Source organism: Balaenoptera ricei, chromosome 2, assembly GCF_028023285.1.
Source record: "Balaenoptera ricei isolate mBalRic1 chromosome 2, mBalRic1.hap2, whole genome shotgun sequence".
In the NCBI taxonomy this organism is placed as follows: Eukaryota; Metazoa; Chordata; class Mammalia; order Artiodactyla; family Balaenopteridae; genus Balaenoptera; species Balaenoptera ricei.
Genome location: NC_082640.1, coordinates 119,838,496 through 119,865,712, shown reverse-complemented (window position 1 = coordinate 119,865,712; position 27,217 = coordinate 119,838,496). Strand labels below are relative to the sequence as shown.

The following is a 27,217-nucleotide window of genomic DNA, read 5'->3' as shown; positions in this document are numbered from 1 at the left end:
GAGGCAAGGTAATTACTGTCAGGTGGAGGTGGAAGTCCAATTCCCTGGTCTGTCTCCATTGTCACTAAAGTGAGGAGGCTTACCTCATTGCTGGATGGGTGTGGAATTCCAGACTCTCCACTAGGCTTCTGCTAGCACCACTCTAATGATAGGGAAGGGATGCCTCGTTACCATTCAGAGGGTGTGGAAGTCTAGACTCACCATGTGCTCTCTACTGATAGGAGATTGTTGGCAGCTAGAAGGATTGAAAGTCCAAGCTCCGCACTTGGCTTTCTCTGATATTATCCCAGGGGTAGAATGGTGGGGTATTTTATGTGTGCTGGGTGTGGTGCTTGTTCCGGGGGGTTGATGAGAGTTGAAGTCTAGGCTTCTTGCTCAGCCTTTGATGATGGGTGTGGATCACAGTTTTTCCCATGGCGTTAGGCTGGAATAAGGTAGTTATTATCTCAAAGTTTTCTGTCTTACTGGGCTTCCCCTTTCCTGGTCCTTTGGCTACAGAAAGCAGGCTTTCCTTAGGGCTTTTTTGTTTATATCTGTTGGTATTTCCAGGCTGTTGGCCTCTCTAGCACCCAGTCCAGACATATGAGGCAAAAATAAAACACAGTGAACTTAATTTTGTGTTATTTCTTAGGTCTCAAGATCCCTAGTTGGCCTGTCTTCTTCTCCCTACTTTTCAGAGTCCCCCTTTGTTTCATTAATATAGAGTGTGCAGGGTTTTTAGTCGTAATGGGAAAACTATGGAATAAGTGTATCTGCTTCATGTTATCCAGACCTGGAAGTCCCGTTTGTAAATGCTCTTTTGAATTTCTGTATTTGTATATATTTTACACCAATCATATAACATTAATATAATTATACGTATGTTAAATTACAAGTAAGTATACAAACACATACATAGAAGGTACATGCTAAACTTTTACTAATAGGGTACACAGTCAAATTCAGATCGCAGACCACTGGTGCAATGAAAGCACTTGACCCATTTCTTGCCTGGCTCTTCTACTAACTTATACTATTTGGAGAATTCCTTTTTTCACCTCTAAAATGAAGTAATTGGATAAGATGGTCTGTAATACCACTTCTACCTCTAAAATTCTACAAATAAGACCAGCCAGTATCCCTTTTTAAAGATATAAAATACCACATGAAAATTGTTTCCATTATTTATATTTTATTTAAAGCACTTTTTAAATCCTGAAAAATATTCATTCCCTCAAGTATAAATTTTTATACAATTTGTAATTATAGTAACAATCAAGATTGATATCAAAAACAGCAAAATTGATTTGATTAAAAAGAGCCTATTATTCTATTCAGTAGCTTCTCTTTTTGTTTTTTGATGTTTTGTTTTGTTCTCTTTTTGCTTTTGTTTCCTTTGCTTTAGGAGGCAGATCCAAAAAAATATTGCTGTGATTTATGTCAAAGAGTCTTCTGCCTGTGTTTTTCTCTAGGAGTTTTATAGTATCCAGTCTTATCACTACCTTTAGGTCTTTAATTCATTTTGAGTTTATTTTTGTATATGGTATTAGAGAAGGTTCTAATTTCATTCTTTTACATATAGCTGTCCAGTTTTCCCAGCACCACTTATTAAAGAGACTGTCTTTTCTCCTTTGTATATTCTTGCCTCATTTATCATAGATGAATTGACCGTAAGTTCATGGGTTTATTTCTGGGCTTTCTATCTTGTTCCATTGATCTATGTGTCTGTTTTTGTGCCAAAACAGTACCACACTGTTTTGATGGCTGTAGCTTTGTAGTATACTCTGAAGACAGGGAGCATGATTCCTCCAGCTTCTGATATTTGCAAATGATAAATAGCTCTTACAACTCAACATCAAAAAAACCAAACAACCCAATTAAAAATGGGCAGAAGAAATGAGTAGACATTTTTCCAAAGAGGAAATGCAGATGGCCAACAGGCACATAAAAAGATGCTCGACGTCGCTAATCATCAGGGAAACGCAAATCAAAAACATAGTAAGATATCACCTCACACTGGTCAGAATGGCTGTCATCGAAAAGAACACAAATAACAAATGTTGGCAAGGATCTGAAAAGGGAACCCTTGTACACTATTGGTGGGAATGTAAATTGGTGCAACCACTGTGGAAAACAGTATGGAAGTTTCTCAAAAAACTAAATATAGAACTACCATATGACCCAGTAATTCCATTCCTGGGTATATATCCAAAAAACCAAAAACACTAATTCAAAAAGATACATGCACCCCAGTGTTCCTAGAAGTATTATTTACAATTGCCAAAGTGTGGAAGCAACCTAAGCATTCATCAACAGATGAATGGATAAAGAAGATGTGGTATATATATATACTACTCAACCATAAAAAGAATGAAATTCTGCCATTTGCAGCAACATGGATGGACTTGGAGGAAGACAACTACTGTATGATATCACTTATATGTGGAATCTAAAAAATACAACAAACTAGTGAATTAAAAAAAAAAGACACAGACTCACAGATACAGAGAAAAAACTGGTAGTTACCAGTGGGGAGAGGCAATATGGAGATAGAGGGAAAAAGGGTTATGGGATCATGTGAAACCATGTGTGTGAAACCTTTGAAAATTGTAAAGCGCTATAGAATTTAAAGAGTCTTATATTCAATTAAAAAAAAGAAAAAAAAATAAAAAGAATCTATTATCCTAGTTTTCTATGAATTGTTAAGTTCAGGGTTATATTATCTTATTAAGCAATTTCATATTTTTCCTTGACATTTTTCAGTAATATGCTCCCCTCCCACACTTTTCTTATGAAACTAAAGAAGGTCAAACATCAGAAAGAGAGGCTATTGTACTCTATGTCTAGTGGTCCAAGAAAATAGACCTTTGTCTTTTGGCTCTGTATGTATACTGAAATATATTCATTCTACCCTAACATATTATATGTGACTGTGTTAGTTTGCTAGGGCTAGCATAACAAAATACCGTAGCCTGGATGGCTTAAGCAATAGGAATTTATTTTCTCACAGTTCTGGAGGCAGATGACTATTCCCTTGCTGCCTCTTCACATGGTTGTACCTCTGGGCATGAATGCTCCACAGTCTTTCTATGTGTCTTAATCTCCTCCTCCAGTCAGACTGGAGTAGAGGCTACCCTAAAGGCTTCATTTTTAACTTAAAGGCCCTATGTCTAAATACAACCACATCCTGAGGTCCTTGGGGTTCGGGCTTCAATATAGGGATTTTAGTGGGGACACAATTTAGCCAGTAACAACTACATTCACCATTCTGCCATTAAAAAGTAAATTCTTTAAGTTAAGATTTTGAGATTATGCTAATGACCATAGTTTTAGTTTTGCTAATACAGTACAGTGGAATGTATGTGTATGTGTGTGTATGTAACATATTTTTTCAAAAGAAGCTACCTTTCCTCAGGTTATTTCAAGGCTGTGGGCTGTCAAAGTGCTCCACAAATATGCAGTTTAACAGTAACTAAGAACATAGGTCAGTTAGAAATACTGTACTGACATAGTTTGGGGACAAGCCAAGCAAATTTTATAGGCCCAATAGAATAAAGTTGCTTAATTATTTTTTTAACTAAAAACTAGATGATTTCATCAATTGTATCATTAACCAATAATTTATGGCTTTGTAATCTTGAAAACGGGATTGGTTTGTTAAAATAGAAGTTTTTTTAAACATAGTTTTACTAGGTTTTAAAAATCAATTTTAAACATCCTTTATTCCATCTACTTTTGAACCATGTGCTTATAATTTTTAAAGTATTATACTTTAGCATTAAGAAAATTAGATTGGCACTTATATTTCTAGCCAATTAACAAAAAGTATGGTTGGAAAGTAGCAAAGCAAATACTTTACAGTTTCACTTGTCAATGATATTTCATGAAGTTAATTAATTTCTGTCATAACAAAATACAGTAAAAAAAAATATATTCTATCACTTACTTTCTAAATATAGCATACATCACTGTTTTGATTCCTGACAGCAGAACTGATGTTCTCCTGAGGTGTCAAATTTGATATGATTATTCAATTTAAAAACCTACAAAGTGTCTTGCTGATTTAAAAAAAATGGTTTTTCAGATTTTATGTCAACTTAATGTATTTCACCGTTATGAATTCTTTGAAATTTTGTGCATTTTAAAATGATTCTATTTTAATTAAAAGCCTCTAGATATTATCCTTGTTAGCAGAGCCAGTTCCTCCCAGAATTTATTAGTCTTATTTATGTTTTTTTTCATGCAGCTGCATTTCTAAATCTATATTTCAATTTATGAATATCTTTATTGCCCAAGCAATAGTGCTATTATTCACATTTTTTAAAGTGTCCTAGCAAAAACAAAAATAAATGTCACAAAAGCAAGACCCAAACCTTATTCTAGAGTACTCTGCAGCCATTCCAAATGATGTTTCTGAAGAACATTTAATGACTTCAGAAAAATACTTTGGTATATTAAGTTTAAAATCAGATTTAACAAACAATATTTTATTTATATTACTCCATACACACACTCACATAGGAGAAATAGAAGATTAACATTAACTCTGAGTTAGGAGCTGATAGATTATTTTTTTTTTAGATTTTTGTTTTTTCCAGATTTTCTAAATTAACACATATTACTTTTATAATCAGCAAAAGAACAATGCATGTTATTCCAAAATAGAAGCACAGCTGAAGTAATTGATTTGGGGGAAAGCTAGGCCATTAGATTATGCAATCCATCTTTTTAAGGCGTTTTAGACTCGTCATTGACTCCTTCGATAAACAATTATTGAACTATTACCAAGTATCAGCATCTATTCTATATCAGGTTTAACAATTGATTCTGGAGACACTTGAGGAGGGGTATGTTGAGATGATTACAAAATGGTTCCCACAGGGATACGATGCAAGTAAAATCCATATAATGTGATAGATACTATAGCAATAGCCCTAAGAAAGTGCTATAAGCATATCAGGCCAGGGGAGCTAACTATGTCAGACTACATCACAAGAATCGAATTTATCTGAACCTTATTAACTGAGTCCCTCAAAGAAATGTCTGTCTGATTTAGAGTTGGTTTCTGTGACTTGAACTTTTGAGCAGGGTGGATATATATGACTATTATCTTGAAAAACAATATTTGCAAATTTTTAATCTTCTAACTGTAGTTGAACAGTTTTATTCAAAAAAGCACATTAATAAACATTTGCTGTATTTGGGTGCTAAGGGACAGAAGGTGAGTAAAACAAGAGTCTTGCCCTCAGGAAGCTCCGGTTCTAAATCAAGTGTTTTTCTATGTTTTGTGTAATATGGACACTTGTGATGATTTTATTTAAAATTTGTGTTTAAAATCAGACAATAAGAATTAGAAAATACATTGTTTTCCTTCTTTTGTATTGACTGAGGAGGGTTAGAGCTAAATGTTTCAGCGGAAATCGTGGATATTAGTTGAGATATTTGCGCTACTTTGTTTTAATAAAAATGTTTCTAATCATTGATATGGCTTCGTTGTTTTTTGAAAAGATGCAGGTGATATATCATAAATTAAAACCATGTAAATCCATTCATCATTTAATTACGAAGTATTTAAAATTTTATATAAAAGCAAAGAAAATATTGGTAAAGGAAATAAAGGTTAAAATGAATCTTCCTCATAGGTGACTTAAATTGTTGTATTTCTCCAAAGCAAGTGAAATTTATTTCAATAACTAAATTTTTTTAAAGTTCAACTTACAAGGTTAGATGTAGTTGGATATGTACTGAAATAAAATAAAGAGAAGACAAAGATGTGCTTGCAAGTGATAGGACTGCTGTGGCATGGACAAACTAAAGAAGCATTCAAATCTAATTATCTACACTTGTCGACTTCAGCATTCAACCACAGCAGCAAAGTGCAAAGGTTAAGGCACTCTAGAATGTTCTTCCTTTATCTAAAAGAGTAAGTACGTAATTCTTTTCTTGAATATATTCTGAAATAAGTCTAAAAAATAATGATTTTTTCAGTTTATGAGGACTCCAATTTTCCTAGACAGTCTGGATGACAAACTTATTGAACAAAACAAAATATATGTATAAAAAGTAGGTATAATATCATATAAATATATTTATATATTTAAAATAAACACAAAATTAATATTTAATTCAAGAAGTAGATATTCTACTTTGAGCTGTATGAGGTAGAGATTTTTACTTTGAATGTATGTGAGATCAAATGTGTAAATTAGGTTTAAAAATAGTAAAGTATGGGTAAGAAGGTTTACTGTGGTTGCAATGATATGATTTTTTAGGATGATATGTTTGAGGAAAAGAATTGATAAAGAAAATGCAGCATGATAATTAGATAAAATATGGCTTTAATTCCATATAAATGACCTCATTTTAATTATGCAGACTTTCATCCTAGTGGAATATGAATTTTACAATAAATGAATTTTAGAAATAATGCCATTTAAAATTTTTCTAAGCCAAGAAAAGCAAATTATTTTTTTCTTAAACTATTAAAACTATTTTTCCCGGTTATGTCACGAAGAAATAAATCTGCCAAATTCTTTCCCTTAAAAAGTTCACTTTCCAAATCAAGCATCAGAAACCACACACGAGAAATTTCAGCTCAACAAATATTTTTTTCCAGGAAGGAACCCAAAAAGCAACTTTGGATTAACTGTACCTCCTTTATTCTTTCTTATTAGTTTTTCAAGATTTATCCAGTGTTTTATAAAATGTACTGAATAATAGCATGTAAAGTATCACAAAATAACCTGTACTAAAGAGAATAAATCAGGTTATGGAATATTATCAACTGATGGGATGTATTTGATATTCATAGTTGGAAAATATTTGGCTATGAAAACATGTAAGATCCAACAAGAATGGAGGAAAAGTTTGTATCCCTGGAACCAATGTGCCTCAAAATTGAATCTTTATTAAAAAATATATATATGTGCTGCTGTTAATAGTTTCTGAATTTGAAAGTTGGATTGACTTAATAAAAGCTGTTGTGCACAATTAGAGTTGGCAACTCTAAGCAATAGCCTTCTGAGTATACTGAAGTCCAAGGAAAAAGTGTTTCAGTCTGTTTTCTACAGGGGACCTGAGCACATTTTATAATACCTTGGAGCCAGCAGATTTTAGTTCTTATTAGAACAGCAGAGTCAGAGTTATTACTGTCCAGGAAGGAATGATGTTTAGGGAATCAAGTCTAACAAAAGAACATAGTATAAAATAGAAATGTAAATGTAGGTATTTTGCATGTGTGCAAAAAGTAAAACCATCAACATTTTGGACAAAAAATTTTAAAGTTCACTTCACTCGTGACTTTAAACATTAGAGAAATGTAGTTTAAAAAATACTTCAAAGAAATTTAAGCTAAACACTGGAAGCTGGATCTATTTTTTCTAACCCATTGATGCATATAAAAGCAAATAAAAATGTCCTCCAATAGCTGAGACAATTGACATTTTAGAAAAAAATAGGTCTAGAAATCAGTACATGTACTCAGCTCCCAGATTGATTAAAGTTCTTAAAAAGCAAAATAATAGAGTAATAATGGAAAGTAAAAACTACAGATGAATATTTTTCTGATCTCAGATTAGAGAATGCCTTTCTAAGCAAAATAAACAAAGGCAGAAAAAGACACTTATAAAGCAGCTTGAAAGATATAACCCCGTAAAAAATTAAAAGATGAATGACAAAAAGCATTTGCCTTTATATATAACAAAGGAAAGACATTCCTTATATATGACAATCGCTTATTCATTAATAAGCAGAAAGCAAATATTCCAATATAAAAATGTATGAGGAACTTAGAATGTAATATTCAAAAAAAGAAGACATACAAGTGATCAACGAGCACATTAAAACGTTTAACCTTGCGTAAGTGAAAATTAAATTGAAAATTTTAATTATTGCCTATAAGTTAATTTCTGGGCGGGGCGGAGAATGTTTAAAAACTTGGCACTCTCACATATAGCTAGTACATGTTGTTTTTAGCTTAAAATAACCTTTATTTTTATTTACTCTTGCTCATATAGTTTATGTCTATTTTTGTTCATTCTTTGCAGATCTGTACTCATCCAAAGCTTAAAGTGTAGTCACACTGGTGTCTGAGTTTATTGCTCACCCAGATCATTTGTAATTTTATAGTTAAATGCTTCTTCGAGGGCCTCCTGTCCTTTTGAGAGTCTCTGACTCTAGGATATCATATTTGTTTTTTCTTTGAATTTTTGAAATTTGCTTTCTTAAAGAGTAAATCAGTTTTCCTTCTTGGTGAAAATTAATTTCAGTTCTTTTCTGTTTTATTTTCCATGAAATTATCGGCAAGACAAGGCAACATTTTGTCATATTCTCAGGTTTTAGCAGAACAATATTTTGGCAGATGACTGTATAGTTGATATCTCCATTAGGATATTATTTTTCTGTTGTGCCAGTTTTGTGTCATTAACTTTATTTAACCTGGTCTTACAGACTATCATTTATGAACACTCTTAAGGAAACAAAAAATATAAAATGGTTATCATATACGTTAATCATCTATCATCCATCCATCCATCCATCCATCATCTCATCCATCCATTATCCTCATGTTCCCAACTTTCAGTGATTAATTGTATAAAAAGGAGGCCATTCTGGGACCATACTTTCAAATTTCCAGTTTCCACATTGGTATATGATTTCTCTGCTCTTCAGTTTTTTAGGCTGTAAAATGGTTGTACTAGGTGTAGATAGGATCCTTTCAGCCATAGAATTGCATATGTTTTCTACTCATTTTTCTTTCTCCATCGTCTGTTTCATCTGGACAAAGCATATAGTGCTTCCAGACTGTCTCCCATTCAAATTGGGTCATTCTCAATCCTCTTTCTGATTACTGATTGTGAACTACTAGACACTAAATATGCATCTGTTTTTGCCATTCATGCTCTTCTTCAAAGTGTCTGCTTTTAATTATCTGAGCAATTTTCTTTACCTTCAAATTTTAACTTAAATTCTTTTACATTTGTTGTATAGTACTCCATTTCCCAAAGTGTGTTCTGTGGAACACTAGCCACGTGAAATGTTAGGGTATGCCGTGTGATAGAAACAACATCAGCAGCAGCAACAAATGATAGGGGTTCTGAGATCAAAAATGTCTAGAAAGCAGTGGTTTAAATGAAATAAAACTTTTGTAGGACTTCCAAGTGCCTTCAAATGCTAGTTTATATCGAGAATTTAAATGCTAAGTTAATTTATAAGCTACAAAGAAAAATAAAATGTATGCACTTATATCTAAAACTATTTCAACATCCAGCCCTCTTTTGAAGGCCATCCTAAAGGATTAACATTCAGCTGTGGAAATTGTAAGTACCTCCACATACTTCTGCACACTCAAATCAGTTTACAAGGAGTCTTGATTAGGGTAGTGAACCTACTTTCCAAGATGGTATTCCTTGACACTGCCAGAAGTCCATTATTCCAGTAATGTTAGCCAAGAGTAAAAAAAAAAATCCAAAATTCATGAATATAATTTATATAAACAGCTATTCACTCTCTACATCCTTTTTTTCTTTTCCAAAGTTCAAACACCCAGAAGGGATTAAAACCACTGAATTCTTTCAAATCCTTCAAGTTTTCTATGTATAGTTTCAAAGTCACCAGAGATGCACATCAGGTTTCTTTCAGGTGTTATCTGTTGTTCATTCTCTTTTCACTCAGCAAAAATGGGGAGCAGTTGGCAAACAGTCAGATCTCAGGTGCCTACTATTGAAATTGCAATAACCAACTCCATAGGCATTTTCTGCTTGTTATGGGGGAGCTCCAGTGGTTCTGAGATTTTTTTTCTTCTTCTTGTTTCCCTTTATTCACTCCCTTGCATTCAGTAATTTACCAGCCTCTTAAAAGTGATTCTAATTCTCCAGAATTAAAATTCTTTAGAAGTCCCTCTCCTGCCCCTGCTTTCTTCTCAGTTATTTCCAACATCCTACAAGAATCTTTCATACTATTGAGAAATCAGAGTATAAGAAGCAGTTCTTGTCCCACAGCTTACTTTCTTCCTATACAGGACATCTAAGTTCCTGTCTCATATAACTGATGACTGCCTTAAGCCCTTCCTCTGTAGCGATCTCATCTAATCTCAGTTTGAAACATCTTTGCATTAATTATTTCCAAATGTATTTCTGACCCTCCTCTCTTTCCTGAACTCTGGGCTCAAATATTCAACTATAGCTGTTATTTCTAAGTTGAATGTCTAGTGGCATCTCAGACTCAACATGGTCAAAGCAGAAATCTTATTTCTCCCCAAACTTGCTTCCTCCTTGTCTTCTCGGTCTCAGTCATCAGCACCACTATCTGGCTAATAGCTCAGAAATTTAGGAGTCTTTCACAACTCTCCTGTTCTCTCATTCCCCATAAACCTCTGATTCATCAATAAGACCTTCAGTTCTGCCTCCAAATTAGATCCTGCATCTTTACATTTTTTAGTATCTCTACTACAACCAGAGTCGTCCAAGCCATAAATGTCTCTAGACTGAACAACAGCTAATATCCTACCTGGTGTCTCTGCTTTGACTCTTTTCTCTTACACACAGAGGCAGAGAGTGATTTTTTTAAAATGCTAATTAAATTGTATCACTCCCCGCTTTAAAATCTTCCAGTGGTTGGACAGTGCACTGAGAATAGAATGAAAACCCTTTACCATGGGCTTTCAAGACCCTTTGTGATCTGGCTTCTACCAGCTCTCTGACCTCATCTCAGGCACTTGCCCCTCTGTTCCTGTGCCTTGAAAATGCCAAGTACATTCCTATGTTAGTTCTTTGCACTAGCTGTTTCCTATGCCTAGAGTGTAATTCCCCCAGATCTTCTCAAGGCTGGCCCTTTTCTGTCATCCATGTTTTGGCTCAAATATAAAGTCAGTGAAAACTTCTCTCATCCTTAGTTCAAAGTTGTGCTTTTTCCACCATCGCCCTCCACAAGTCACTCATTACTATTGTATTATTTTTATTCACTGCAATTATTATTATCAGAAATAATCTTATTTATTGTTTTCCTTTTTTTCATTTTAATATGATCTGTTATGGTAGGAACCTTGTCTGTCCTCGCAACTGCACACCTGGTGCCAGTAGTGCCTGGCACAAAGAAGGCCTGAATAGATCATTTCTGTATCTACAGAACACGAATGTCTTCATTTCTCCTGAATCTCAAGCAAAACTATTAGCTTTTTGTAAGGCCCTTGTAAACTGACCAGCAAACTTTTTTTCTGGTAATAGGAAATTGTGGGAAAATTGACTTATTCCAACTTTAAAAGAAAATGAAATACATTTTCTGACATTAAAAAAAAAAAACCCTCAGAGAATTCCAAAGGGCATTCATTGCATTAAGAATAATTCCACTATTCTCCTAGCTTAGCTGAATCTGGTACATTAAGGAAATTACACTCTCTACCATGGATGAAGCGAATCACTTTTTAAGTAAGTTAGGAGGGAAGCTGCCAACACACATATAGACCTTCTCAGACCATCAAATCCAGAGAGAAAAAATTCAGGTCTCTTCTAGAGCAGTGAATGACACCATGTTTTGGGGGACATTCAAGACTCCATTACTGACCCTGGGAACGAGGCTCAAAGAGAAAATCACCTTGCAATGTCATGTCCTGGGTCAGAAACAGAGGTCAAGACATAAATAAACAAATATTGTAAACAAACAAAAAATGCAACTGAGTGCAAAATAAAATATGCATATTCGTTTGCGCGCGCGCGTGTGTGTGTGTGCTTGTGCTGTATAAGGGGAAGGACTAGGGAAGTGGAGAAGTGGGCTACGTAATTTACCTGGCCCACTGCAAAATGAAAAAAAAAAAAATTACTTATTCCAAGATGGTGACAGGCAGCAGATCGAGGCCCTGTGCACCTACCTGCACAGTTACACACCCTGCGCAGTGTGTGAAGCACGCCCAGGTGGGAAGAGAAGATTAGAGTTCATCTCCAAACACCACACCCCCCCACCTCCCCACCCCCGCCAAAACTACAACAACAAAGGCAACAACAAGAAACAGCTATCAAAACTAAAGCAGATGGTGCCCAACTTTGACGGTGGCGCTAGTGATGGCGGTGGCGGCTGAGAGCATCACTCCTAAAAAGCAGACTTTAGAGTGATGGCAAAGGAAAGAAAACGGTTTCTGAGGCTCCCGAAGTAGAAACATCAGACACAAAGAATAAGGTAAAGGGAAAGAGGCTACATTCAGACCTTCCTCCTTTCTTTATGTAGACAATGCCTTCTCTTTCAAAAGATACCTTATCCTGATTTCAGTGACTTGTGTTTGGTCTGGTGCCTTGGTAGCTGCGGTGGAGCGTGTGGGATTGGGGATCAGGGTGTGTCAGAGTCAAAAAAGGTAGAGACAGGTTTAAATACATTTCCGTGGAGTGGCCTCCTGCCCTCTTTGGCAACAAACCCAAGGGCTCCTAAAAGGAGCCGGGATGTACGTGGGTTTCCAAGGAACCTCTATTTTCATCCTCCCTCGACACTCCGAAGGTAAGACCCACGGAGAGCCGCAGGGCTGGGCATTCTTGGGTCCAGCACAGGTCACCTCACTGGTAGAAGTGCGTAGTCCTCGGACATTTGGAAGAGGTGGCGGGGACTCTGGGGACCGTGAAGCTCGCGGTCCGGGGCAGCGGGTCGCAGGAGGTGCGCCCCGTCCCCTCCGTCGGCAGTCGGGCAGCCGGGCCAGCGGAGAGCGGAGCCCGGGAGGGGAGGGTCTGACCACGCCCGCGGAGGCGGCCCCGGGCCCTGCCGCTCGGTCCTGCCCCGGCCTGGGGAGGCTTAGGCCCCGGGAACCTCGGGCGGAGGGGGCGGCGACCAGGAACCCTGCGGCCACTGCGGCCGCACGGCCGCGGCTCTTGCGGCTCCGGCGCCTGCCGGGTGGTGGCTCCGCAGTGCCCGCCCCCAGTTCCCCTTCCCCGCCCCTCGCGCCCCCTTCCCCGCCCCCGCCCGGCGCCCTGGCCTCGCTGACCCGCCGCCCCGTCCCTCCGCGCGCGCCGCGGCTGCTGCTCCTCCGCGCGGCGGCGCCTCCCCCGCGCGCCGCCCGCGCTCCCGGCGGCGCAATCCTCCCGCCTCGGCCATTTTCCCTCCACCCCCTCCCCTCCTGATCCTCATCCCCTCGCCCTCCCCCCGCGCGGGGACTTTTCCGGAAAGTTTTTATTTTCCGCCTCGACTCCTGAAGAAAGAAGCTCCCGGCTCGGCGGCAGCAAAACTTTTCGGCTGTTCGGACTCGCGGCCCTCGGCGCGCCCGGCCGAGCGATGAGCGCCCCTCCGGTCCTGCGGCCGCCCAGCCCGCTGCTGCCCGTGGCGGCGGCGGCGGCGGCGGCCGCGCTGGTCCCGGGGTCGGGGCCGGGGCCCACGCCGTTCCTGGCTCCCGTCGCGGCCCCGGCCGGGGGCATCTCGTTCCATCTACAGATCGGTCTGAGCCGCGAGCCGGTGCTGCTGCTGCAGGACTCGTCCGGGGACTACAGCCTGGCGCACGTCCGCGAGATGGCTTGCTCCATCGTCGACCAGAAGGTAAGGCGCCGCGCGGCTCCGAGCCCGGCGCCTCCCAGCCGCGCAGGGGGCGCTGCCAGCCCGGCCGCCCCCTCGCCGCGCCAACTTTCCGGCTCCGGGGGCTCGGCCGGGAGCCAGCCTCGCCGGCGCGCTGGTAGGGTCTGGCACCCGCCGAGGTTGGACGCCCGCATCTGAGGCACTGCGCTCCCTGTTGTCCAGTTCTCCCCTTGCCCCATCCTCTTATATTCCCGATTTCTCTACAGTCTGCATCCTCCTCACCCATTCCCATCCCTTTCAGGACATTCCCAGGTATCTTGCTCTTTTCGGGTCGCGCCTCTCCCTTCCCCTTAAGACTTCCCGGCTCTCCCCTCTCTTCCTTCTGCACCCTGGACCAGCACATTCCTGGCGCCGGAATCCTTCCTGCACTAGAGTTCCCCCGGGGACACGCTCAGCACGATTTCAGCACCACTCCCTTCCCCTTCAGGCCCCTCTCCCAGCTCAGATTGATGCTGAGGAGTTCCTGGAATGATCTGGAGAGGAGGAATTTCTCACCTGTCAAATAAGCTTTGAAGAGAGAGTGATTGACTCGGCCAGCTGTGAAAACAACTGACCAGACCACAGCTACCCACCTCCTTGTGGTCTTTTATTCCCAACCTTATGTGAACATGGGAGCAAATTTTTCAACGATAAATCTGAAAGTTGCAGCCTTCTTGATTTTGATTCCTAGGGTGCTGATAGTGGAGCTTTGAAGTGGGGACACAGATATATAGATGGTAGGGGTACTGTCCAGGAGCACCCGAGGCTGGCTGTGCCCTTAAGTTTGAGGCTGTGGGACTCTGGACAGCGGCCACCAAAGGCAGGGTTGAAAAAGGGCCATTATCCTGGACCAGGCCACCCGAAGAGGAGACCTAGCCCGCCCACCAATGTTTATAGTGCAATTCCGAATTTCAGGTTGTGTCTGTAGCCATCCAGAGGGACATTGCATGGAAGGGGGTGATAAGAGTATAAAGGAAAGGGGGCCATGGCGCCAGTCTTCTTAGTATAAACAGCAAGTGTTTAGGGGTGGAGACAGAGGTCTCTAAAGGTGCTGAATTTCAACCTCTGGAGGACTGACTAGTACTTGCCTTATAAAGATCACTTGAATAATCATGAAAGCTTTCTTTAAACTATTTGGAACAGAATTTGCTAAACCTGCCTGTTGCAAATTGTGGCACTGAGCACAGGAATATTAGGAAAAGCCCCAGGGAAAAAATCACTAATCTAAAAGTTGTGAAAGTTCTGGAGGCCAGACTAAGGTAACACTGAGTGCCAGGAATTTTTGTTTATTGAACATAGTGACATTTTGTAATACATGTTACTCTTAATTTTTTGCAACTTCCACAAAAATTAGACAAATTTTGTCTAATTCTGCTACAAGTCATATTGTATGACTTATCATCATCAGTATCGTGGAGTGTCTGTTGCAGGTGAAAAGGAGCATTCTCCTAGGCACTGAAAGCCTTCCCTTAATGGCAGTTGTAGTCTACAACAATTTTCCCTGGGGTGCAATCCAGTTAGTTAAAGGACGATACTGAATAAGCATATAAGCAAGGTAAATTAAAATTTCTTTAAAAAGCTAGTGTAATTGTACAGAATTTTAATTGAAAGCAAGTGATAGAGTTACAGGTAATATTAAGTTAATATGGACAGACTGTTTTTGACCAGCTTTAAAACACACACACACGCACATACATATACACACACCTTGATGGAGTTTAGGATGGGGAGAAACATGTATGGTTCAAGAGGTTTACGACTGGAAATTGATTAGAGAGCGAATTCTTATCTCAGTAGCTACCAAGAGGGATGTTATATGGAGGGGGTGATATGCGTGGAGAGGAGAGAGGCAGCAAGCACCTGTGGAACACAGTGGACCTGAGGGTAGTGGCTAGGATATTTAGAGAAAGTAAAACTGTGAAAAGGCCTTGCAACTAAGATGAACTCAGATTACTAGGAGTCTCTGTAATCGTCTACATAGAGATATCAAACCAAGGACATCTGAAAGATGGATTTGCTGTGTGGAATATGTTTTAGAATGCCAAGAATTTTGTGGCAGAAGGAAAATTGGAGTTCATGAGCTAATGGAGTCCTGAGCCAAAGCTCTTGGGGAGAGACCTGGAGAAATACTGGAAAAGGAAAATCATCAGCCGTGGTGACTGAGATATAGGGGGAACCCGTTCCTTCTATATTTACTCTAGTAGTTCTGTCTCGAAGAGTTTGAAACGTTTGACTGCTTGGGATAGCCGGAATAAAGATCTCACTTACACTTTTTTTTAAGGTTATGGCAAAGGGATAGTTAGATTTAGAGATGTGGATTTGACAGTTATTTATGTACAGGATACTGTAAATAAGTATTTACTGGATTGTGGGTCTAAATAGGAAAATTTTCATCTATTTATCTGTCTTCTGTCATCTATCTTGAGATACAATTATGGCCCCAACAAGATTAAGAGGGCTGAGTATCCATCACAGGATAGCAGAGATCACTTTGTTTTGTGACAGTAGAAATGGAGGAGGGGTCAATGTGGAGTTAAGGAAGTAGGAGAAGGTTCTTTGTCCTTCATTTCAGGTTCTCTTGAAGTACTTTTTCAAGATACTAACTCTGAGGAAGGATGACAGGAGAGAAAAAGGGAGAGAGGAAGGGAGAGAGGGAAGGAAATGGATGTTTTAGGAGAGTGCTGGGAGTTTGAAGTCATTTATAATTTACTATGTAGAATGGAGTCATGTTGAGCTGACAGCAGAATTCTCCAGATTTTCTGAGCCCTCCACATTCACTGTGTTACAGCGTGTTAAGAGGGTTTTCATATGATATGTTTGAGAGTTTTCTAAATAGTAACAGAGATCAGACTAGCTTAAATCTTTGGAAGTATTAGCTGACGTTCAGTTTATATCAGCAACATCCGCGGGACATTTTCTGTGGGATGAGTGCTTGAGGTGTACAGAGCTAAATAAGAGAAGTCCTGTCCCTGAGAAACAATCTTTAAGTTATTATTGTTATTATTTAGAATTTAGAGTATAGTTTTCTTTTTAATTATATAGGTTTGAAAAGTGGCAGACATATGATTGTACTTGAAAATTTTTGATGGTAATTGATCAAAAATATTCTTATTTTAAGATAAATGTACCCCAGGTATGTACTGAATTATATAGCTAAAGAATTTTTTTAATTAAAAAAATTTTTTTTAAGTTTAATTTTTATTTTATATTGTAGTATAGTTGATTTACAATATTGTGTTAGTTTCATGTATATAGAAAAGTGATTCAGTTATTTTAAAAAAGATTTTAGTTTAGATGAAAAATCTAGTGTTGCATTTCTGTATGTAACAATTTATGAATATAGAGATAGAACTAATTCCTTCTTTTTTTAAATATTAGCTTAAGGTTTTATTTATATTATGCTTATTTCTTTACTTTGCAAGCATGTAACCTTGAAGGCTGGTTGTATGTAAAGACATGTATCATGTTAGATAGTATACATGATTATTATTTTCTGGAGGGTAAAAAAGAAATAATAACAGTAGTTGACTTCACTTTGAAACATTGTTACTTTCTACTATCAAAAGAACCTTGAATATATAGACTAAGAAGGAATTGTTTTAAAATAAGGAACAGTATTCCAAAGGAAGAATTACTTTAGTTTCATAGTACATCATCTATGTGTCTACACACACACACACATACACACACACACACACACACACACACACATAGACACACGTTTTTAAAACAAGCAGTATTAATTTAAGGATGTGGGATGCAATTAATATGACTGTCCATTCATTTTGCCTGTTATCTTATTAGAAAGACGACTCATATTTCCCTTTTGAATTTACTTAAATGGAGTAATAACATCTATAAGACTCCTGGCATAGTTTCACTTTGTGTAGTCATTTATCTGACCAAAGAAACTAAAGAGTGAGATTTTATAGAAGATAGCTCACTAAAGGAATAACAAAGGTTAGTGCCTTGGTTTGAGAGCAGCTGTGCTCTGCTTATAGGTGTTTTGCTTTCTTAATTGTAAATTGTTTTTTTAACACTTGTAGTGTCACTTTAATTTTTATTGTTAATTTTAGCTATTCTACTTCTACACAGATTGAGGAAACTGGAAGTAATTAGCTGCTTGATGAGGCCAGCATATGTGGACCAACAAAATCCTTTTAAGCTAATAGGTGTTTGGGTCTTAGGTATATTTTTTTATTTATATTTTATATTTGTCATCATTATATGTTTATTGATTTCTGATTTAATGATGAAGTATAGAATGTGTCAGTTCATTAAGCGATTCTTAAAGTAATATAATGCTTTAATACTGTATATCTAAAATTTTGTTTTCAAGTTTAGTTAATAATAGGATTATATTTTGATATACAAGTAATGCCTATGTAATATATATCTAATATATACGTACATCTGTAGTATATTATCTAAATATCTGTGTTTTGAAACATAATTTTGAAAGCCTAATTATTCATAGCCTCCAGATGCTGAAGTATTGTTTTTTATTTTGCATTGTAGGCTGCAAAAAGTGGGGCCTTGTTATATATCTCATAATCCAAAAGAGAAACTCTGCTTTATGATTTTTCTATCAATACACAGAACTAAAAACCTTTTCTTATCGGTATATACTATTTAACAGTTTTCCCAAGGAAATACCATTTGAGTAAGCCTTCCAGACTTAGGGCTGGGAAGAATTGGACAAATATGTGAATTACTTTAGACCTTTAGATCCAGGATTAAGATAAATTTGAAGGAATTTTCTGCAGCAACTATAGTGTGTGTGTATGTGAGAGTGGAGGTTGAGAGTAGGGAGTGGAGCTGGAAAACTATTAATGAAGTTTGAAAATTTGTCCGATACTTCATGACTGCATTGCTCTATGTCACCGGACTCCTGTCATAATTATTAAGGGAGATTTAAAACTTTATTTTGCCAATTATTATTACGCTTTTTTTTTGACAAGATGATTGTATGTAGGTCTTCACTATTTTTGCATAAATGACTTTTTTTTTAACATCTATTGGATTATAATTGCTTTACAATGTTGTGTTGGTTTCTGCTGTATAACAAAGTCAATCAGCTATATGTAGACATATATCCCTTTATCCCCTCCCTCCCACCCTCCCCAAAAATGACTTTTAATGACCTTACTAGACAATACAAACAAATTTATAATCCTATGAATGTATGGTTGTCACTTATCTAAGATTACTTTGAAGATTAAAGATAATATGTGTAAAGGATTAAATATACTGCCTGGTAGATAGGTGAATAATAAATAGGATTATTGATATGTGAGGCTTTATGAATTAGCATACTGTTTTGTTAACAAAGAAATGTATATTCTATTATCTCATTCTTATCTCAATATAAAATTAAAATTGTATTAAAAAGCAATATAGCTGTAAGGTCAAGGTAACACTTTTTCTTCTGCCCTCTATAATAGAGCAAATCGTAGGAGTGGTTGCATTTTGATACTGCCTCTGAAATTCAACCTCTCAGAATTCCTCAAGGAGTAATTTGATTATTGCTAAATGAAAAACACATATGTTGATGAAGTAAAACATCCTTTTATTGCATTTTATTATTTTTGACAAGAAGTTGATTTAATTGCTTTTCAGTTTCAAGTGGCATTCCAATGATATTTCATTTGATAAAAAAAGGGAAATAAAATAGGTAATGGTGCAACATTTGGCAACGTAATGATTCTCAAACATGGTCCTCAGGACTGAAATCAAAAGTTCCTTTGCAGATCAACCCTTGATGTGAGGAGGAAGGCACTTGGAAATGACTTATGGAGATCACATTTTGCTGTGGTGCTAGCATATAGAGCTTATTTGTTAAACTGTTGCATCTGATGAATATCTAATATAACATGGTTGTGCACACGCAGAAGTGTTATATTGGGATGAGAGGCGATTTTACTGGGAAACAATTGAGACAACAGTTTGGCAAAGCCAATCACAAGTCTTTTTCCAGATCTTTTCACTAACTACCACTTAACACTCATGGAGTCCATGCTCCATTAAAAAACCTTTAAGACAACAACAATCAGTAATTATTCATCCATCTTTCAAAGAAGAAAAGTGGAATGGATAATTACATGAAACCTGTGTGTGTGTGTGTGTGTGTCTGTGTGTGTGTGTGTGTGTGTGTGGTGTGTGTGTGTTTGTATTAGATTGGAATCATTGAATAAGCTCTCAAGCTATAGTGAGAAACTAGTATAATCAAGATAACAAAGGCTGGACTCAGATTGGATTAGAAGTGAATAAAATGCAGTTCCATTGGAGTTGATCATAACATGAGAATTCTTTATTTTATTTTTATATTTGTTTGTGTTGTTTCTGTGTGTTGAGGATAGCTAATGCTTTTGACCTCTGACCTCTGATAGTCACCTTGGTTCATCTGAAAGCTGTAAACCCAAATGTGAAAATAGAGGTTGAAAATACAGGGTGTTTTTAAAGATAGTGCTCATCTTTTAATTTCCCCAGTATTATTCTAGAGAGGTTTTGAAAATGAGATTTCAGTTTCTTAAATCTTTCCTTGGTGTTGGAATATGTAAGAACAATAAGAAAAAAAATGCATCAATTTTTCTCTTTCTTCTGATAACGTTTAGATACAGAGAAAATGGTTATTTTGCTCACAGATATTAAAAATTCTTTTCACATTTTCTACAAGAATATGTGAAATTTCTCCCAGGAATTCCTCTGGTACTGTCAAACAAATATTTTTGTACCATTAAAAATCGATAATGACAGCACCACTTGACGTTGCTTGGCAGCAGAGAAACCCACATTACGCTGTTTCTTATTCTGTCCTTCTACTCTCACAGAAAATAGATAATTAAATAAATAAAGCCTTTAATTACATGGCCACTATGGCCATTATGGAATATCATACAGTTTATATAGTTATAAAAGTAAGAGTTGGGGTAAAAATCTCACATATTGAGACACAATTATGCCGGTCCAAATTTATAATTTCCTATATAGAAGTTTCCTCCAAAGTTGCAAAAAGGTTTTATTTGGCTAAAGCTAGACACTTGATACAGCAGCTAAGCAGTGTTGGCAAATATGAAGATTAGATTTTTAAATATGTAATCATGCACAAATTTTGTCCAACTTATTTTACTGAAAAGAAAAAAAGGTATGTACCCTTCACTGCTTCACTGCTTCACTGGATTTTATTCTGACTAGGCCACTGATTGATGAGGAATTTCTTGAATTTACTTACAATTTCAAAAATTTCTGAATGCCTCTCTCCCTGTCAGCAGCCACTTTTTTTTTCACATATATGTTATGAAATGAATGAAAAGTATGAATGTGAGAATGAAAATATGAGCCGCAAGCAGCTGTGGCTTTCACCATTGTTAAAAGCGGAAAAGAGTTGAGGGGAGTAGTGGGGACAGGAGGGGTGGCAGTGAAGCTTTGGTGATGGCTTTGAATCCATGGTGGCTGAGTAGACTTGAGCAGGCTACCGTGGGCGAGGCCGGTGGGATTTTGAGACTAGTGGCACCTTCGGGCAGTGAAGGAGAATGACAGTAGAGCTCTGACCTCTTATGGATTGAATTAGCACGTATGGTCCCACCAAGCAAAGCCTGCATAGCAATCGGGAGAGGTATGGAAGTGGCTTTTTACAAACAGAGTTGGTCCACTTGGGAGGTTTTCAGAGTGCCACAGACGAGAGGTTCAGAGAGCAACCCCACAAGGATTTGACTGTGAGAGTTTCAGGAGGAGCTAGTCCTGGGAGCCTTGGGCCCAAGCTTCTCGGGCCTCATGGTAACAGTGACCTGCAAAGGGGAGCCTACAGAGCAACACCTTCCTGTCAGTGACTCCGTGTGCCTGTCTGTGTCTTGGCTTCTTTGCGTTTGTCGCGTCTGATTTTCCCAGTAGCCCTTTGTGATGGTCATTTTCTCTCCATTTTAAGGATGAGGGAGCTAAATAAGGGTCAGAGAGGTTAAATCGTTCACCCCAGATCACATAGCTGCTAAGTAAAAAGCAAAACCATCCAATTCTTTCTGCCATTCACTGTAGGTAACCCTAAGAACAAGGAGGGCTGGGAGGGCCATAGGTCTATATACAGAGTTTGGAATTATCAAATTGAGGGGGAGGGGAAATGTTAAACTCCCTTATGTTGGGTGAAATTTACTTAAAAACACTTCAGCTTTGACAGTGTGGTATTATTTCTGTTAGTTTAAATTATTCCTTAATCTGGAAGACTTCCCTTATGCCGGATTCACATCCCAGTTAGCGGTCAGCTGGAATTCTAACTACGTTGGAGGCCACCACTGCACGGCTTCTTTCATCTGTGGCAAGATACCTACCCCAGGTATTGATAATTAGCATAAGGGACATTAAATATGGACTCTCACTGGGGATATTAGGGCCATTAGAGATAGGTGATCGCCGAAAGTATTTTAGAGACATGCATCACCCTTGAGGAGTCACATGAACTGTAATGTATCTACTTGTTAATATGTTGGGTTTTTTTAAAATAAATATCTGTGCGGCAGGATCTGGTTTGGTATTTGCTTTCAGCCAGTCGTCACCCATCTTTAAATTTCCAGACACCACTGTTATTTATCCAGAGAAGTTAATTACCTTATGTGAATACATTTCCTGGGTTGGTTCACAACACTTCCTTCCAAGGAAATATGGACACAGAGGTGTTTTGGAAGAAGTGATTATGTTAAGAACGTGTATTGATTAGTGTGGCTCAAGACTAGTGTATTTAAAGAATTTTAGGTACCCGTGAAAATCAGTGAATCATTTCTTCTTGAATAGTATATTGATTCTGAGCAGATTTTGAGAAAATAATTAAGGGTCTTAAGAAAAGTGCCTGTCAGTGGTTGCTTTTCATTTGAGAAGTATTTGGATTGCCTGTATGCATATGCTAAGGATTATGCTTTGCAAATATGTTTCCTATTTTTATAAATTTTATGTATTTGTTTGCTTATTTTTGGTCAGTTATAAATTAGTCCCCACCCTAAGGTGAACTTAGTCTCACTTGTGCATAATCAATTACAAGCCATGTGGAATTTTTCTTTCCACTTTAGTAGTGCTAACCAATCTGGATTGTGAATTGTCTTGTGTTCCTTTGCATTGTCTGTGTACAGGGCTAAGGCCAACACTTACCATGGAGACTAATTGCACTGTTTTTACAAAAACGTAGTTGTATATATAGGTAGACATGATTTGATTTAAAGTATTATCATAACTCAGTTATATCCCCAGGGTTCCTGCCCTGAAGGACCATTGGGAAGCCTATAGTAAAGTAGTTACTCAGCCCTAATAGATTAGAAAGGTACCTGAAATATTGCCTCTTTCTGATATATTTGGCACTTTGGAGCTTTAGTACAATGGACAGGTTACGTAGAGAATTATCTTTTGATATGACTCGCTGATAGTCTCTTGGCTGACAGGGAGCAGAGCTGTCCAGCTGTACTAGAAATCTGAATTTACCAGATGTCTCCTAGTGGAGTACTTACTGTTCTTGTAAGCCTTATCTTCAGATAACCTGTCTTGAGCTAGGAGGGCATGGCATCAGTTGTTGTTCGAGGAGTAGTGAGGTGGATCACTCACGCCTGGCTCTCCTCTACCAACGATCAGTGCTGAGAAAAACTTGCTTAGCTTTAGAGTTCTCTCCAGACGGCAGGGTTCTGTGCCCTTCCCTTTGACACATGCTATTTCCTTCTACTCATGTGGCATGAGCTCTTGTCACCTGGGATGTAGATTTTTAGAGTATTTAAATACATCCTGTAGCTTGCATAGATTTGCAAAGAACGAAAGACTAGATCTTGCATGATCTTTGCTTTTATTCAATTCTTTGGGAAGAATGGGGAGCAAAAGTGAACATAGAGTGAGGATGGACTAATTAGTGGAGTTAAATACAGTGACCAGATGCCCACTTGTCTGGGATAGTCCCAGTCGTGTCTGTTTTCCAAGAATTCTTTTACATTGTATGTTTACTGATAAAAACTGTGGAATTTTAAGTTAAAAACAAACAACAAAGAAAAACCTTACTTAGGACATTTTATTGACTTTTGGCCAAATGTCCTTGTATATTTAAATATAAAAGCAAAACTTACACTTAGAATTTATTTCGTGGAGTCACCAGATTATGTATATTAACCATGTGACATTGAGTAATTTTTCTAAATGGAATCTTAAGCTAAAAACAAAACAAAAACCTTACTGTGATTAGAATATTATCCCCTTTGACCAAAAGTTTCTGTATAACTTAAAGATGAAGACAGCCAACATTTAGAATTGATTTCATAAACCAGTTAATTAGATCTGACTTTGAATATAGTATCTAAAGTAATTTGAGCTCTATTTTTTCCCACCAATCAATGTAAATCAAGATACTGTCATACTTATGTATGTTTTTTGTTTCAAGCAGCAAATAATTGTACTTATTCTGGTAGTTCCTACTACCCTTATTAATTCAAGTAAGTAAATAGAAAGGCCTGCCTTGAAGCTCCAGCACCCTTGGCAACCATCACAAAGGTAGAGTACGCTGACTTACATGCAGAGGGATAACATTATCATAGTTTCAAGGTGTACTTTACTGTATTCTCTGGTCTGCAGAAAATATAATGCGGTTAGCCAAAAAGGAGAGAAATTGCACACAAATATCCTTGATTACTTAGAAAACTTGTCTTATATTTAAAAAAACAATAAAGCGAATAAGGGAGATAATTTCTTTGGAAATTATATTGTCCCACAATAACAATGTGTAGGCTGTAGCTCATGTTTTCTTAAGATGTTCACAGGCGTAGCCTGGAAGAAGCAAATATATGAGTTATAGCTGTTCTTCTATGCTTGATTTCTATTGATGAATATACTGTTGAAGTAATATTAAGAATTTTAAATTCAGAAATTATAGTGTTGAAAATAATGCAAGTCAGTGGGGTCTAAAACCACTTGAAAAGGAACTTGATTTTGTATAATCATTTCTGTTTAGAATTTTCCCCACGTGGAATATTATAATTTTATACTTCAATTAAATAATTGTTTTTCTTTTACTTTGAAAATTATAAAATTACCACATATAATAGGCTGAATAGTGACCCTCAAAGATGTCCACGTCTTAATCCCTGGAACCTGCAAAAGGTACGGCAAAAGGGACTTCGCAGATGTGATTAAGTTAAGAACTATGAGTTGAGGAGAGTATCCTGGATTCACTGGGTAGGCCCAGTCCCATCATATGAGCCCTTAAAAGTGGTGAATCTTCCAGGTTAGGTCAGACAGGTGAGACCGAAAAGCAGGAGAGATTACAAGTATGAGAGGGATTGGATCCCCTTTTGCTGACTTTGAAGATGGAAGAAATGGGCCAAGAGCCAAGGAATGCTGGGATCACTATGAGGGGGAAACAGGAGGAGTCAGATGATAGTAGTAGGAGGAGATGTGACAGCAGTAACTGGAGTTGATTCAAGAAAGGAGTCGTGAACCAGTACAGCTGAAGCTAGAAGCTGAAAAAGGCAGGAAAGATGATTCTCCCCTAGAGCTTCCAGAAGGAACGATACCTTGGCTTTAACTCAGTGAAACTGATTTTGTACTTCGATGTACAGAAGTGTGAGAGAATAAATTTGTGTTTTTTAAAGCTGCTAAGTTTGTGGTAGTTTATTACAGAAGTAATAGGAAACTAATATACCACATTCGCTGGAGAAAAGGCGAGAAATTCAGATAAATCCCCAAAAGGGAGCTCTATTCATTCTATAAATGAATATGCTCATCATAACTTGCATATAGTTCTTTTTCTCTTTTCATTCGATACTGTCTTTCTGTGTCAGATTTTAAATATAAAATGTTCAGTGCCCTTGGGGGTAATTTTTGTGTGAAGAAAGGCTATTCAGATATTTACTTTGGTTTTAGAATTTAATATTCAAGGTATTAAAGTTACAGATTCAGATGTTAGTCTTAATCTTTCTAGTGCAATTTATAAATAGTTTAATTTTTTAAGTCTAGTAGATTTTAACAATCACATTTAAGGACATTTGAAGAATTAGTATCCTTTGCAAATACAATTATTTAGATACTTTCAAACATTTCAAAATGCATTTGTAAATTTAATATATTCTATTTTCTTTAAATACTGCAATCACCTGCTTGATAAACCTTTATATCTTCTTAAGTAATTCTTATACATTTTATAAATGAAACTTATAAATATGCAAATATGGTAAAATTTAAGTTCTTAAATGTTCCATTGCCATATACATAAGCCAAAATTAAAATTAATTCCTTAATTATATTTATATAATATGTACAAAAGTATTAATATGATGGTTTTGACTCTCAAACTTTTCTATATTTAATTTCAAATATTCCCATTTTTGAAAGATGTTTTTCCACCTGTGAAATAATTATGTGATTCCACACAGTTTGTGGAGTTCCCTCCCCATATAAATTCTGCAGTTGTCTTCTTGGCTTGGTTAAGGTTGCATAAACACCAGTGCTTTTAGCTGGGATGGAGATTGGATTCTTTCTGGAAGTGTAGGTCAGTTCCGTGGAATCCTGTTTCTGTCTGTGATTCCATTACTTCAAGAATGGGGGTAATCATGTATCCCATCCCTGGATTCAATTTATGTATTACTTCTGAGTGCTGAAAAGTCTCAAATTCCTATCCAGATTGATCATTTGATTGGATTTTGAATCACTTTAAGTCCTAAGATAAATGAATCCCTTTTCTATCTACACTAAAGAGCTTTGAACCTAATGGAATAACTGCATTTTCATATTTTTTTCTTAAGGCTCTTAAGGCTACATTATTCTTAGAGATATTAAGTATGTGATTGAATGTTGGCCCTCTCTCAGGGCCTTGCCTGACCATCTAGTCACAACTCATAAGATGATTCTCCTAACTTGGTATTTTCCCCTGTAAATAAAAGAACACTCAGGGCACCACTTTCTAATATCTGAATAGAATTGGTATATGGATTTATCACAATATGTTTAACTTGTCTCCTACTCTTGGATATTTAGGATTCTTTCAATTTTGGGTTTTAGTTTTTTTTTTAAACATCTTTATGCATATGCCATGGCAGAAATTTTCCACCTACATATATAACATTTATATTTGAACTTGTCTGTTAAAATTCCTAAGATTAATATTGTCTTTTAATATTTTAATATTGTCTGTTAATATTCCTAAGATTAATATTTAGATTATAGTTTTTATTTTAGAATTATAGTGATTCTTTGCTTTCTTCAATTTGAAAAGTACAAATGCATAGGGTTTTGGGGTTTTTGCTCTGCTTTTAGAGAGAAAAATCAAGTGAAGCAAGCAGCAAGATGCAGAATAAACTGTTATATTTAATAGCCAACACTTAAATCCATCATTGGGTAGACTACATATGGAATATATCTAGCAAATTCACAATGAACAAATAATAAAATTTAAAAAAAGAACACTTTCCTTTTTCCTGTTTTCTTTTGTAACAACTGGCCTGATATTTTCTCTGTATATCCAAATTCACTTTGATCTTATAAAAAGCAGTTTGAAAAATACACAGTCCTATAAAATTTCCATAGGATAATTTCTTAAAGATTAAAATTTCATCCTAGCTTGCTCTTACAGTTCTCTGTAATGTTCTTTAGATACCTGAAATACAGAGAAGAGGTTCTTAAAGACCTAAGTGTGAGTGTCATCTTGACATGTCCATTTTTCTCCAAAAGTCTTTTCATTTGCAAAAGAAGCAATTGCATTGTTTATTCAATA

General features: G+C 37.1%; 1 protein-coding gene across 6 annotated transcripts in view; it reads left to right on the top strand.

Moving 5' to 3' along the window:
• The window catches only part of PRKD1 (protein kinase D1), a 455,022-nt gene that overhangs the window by 111,462 nt on the left and 316,343 nt on the right, over positions 1-27,217 (top strand). For 2 of the 6 annotated variants that reach the window (XM_059914026.1, XM_059914025.1), the window contains exon 1: positions 12,987-13,482. The exons of the other annotated variants lie outside the window; for them this stretch is intronic. In XM_059914026.1, the coding sequence (XP_059770009.1) occupies positions 13,225-13,482 (258 nt within the window). In that variant the 5' untranslated portion in view covers positions 12,987-13,224. Of the gene's footprint in view, positions 1-12,986; positions 13,483-27,217 lie in introns of those variants that run through there. 6 annotated transcript variants of the gene reach the window in all.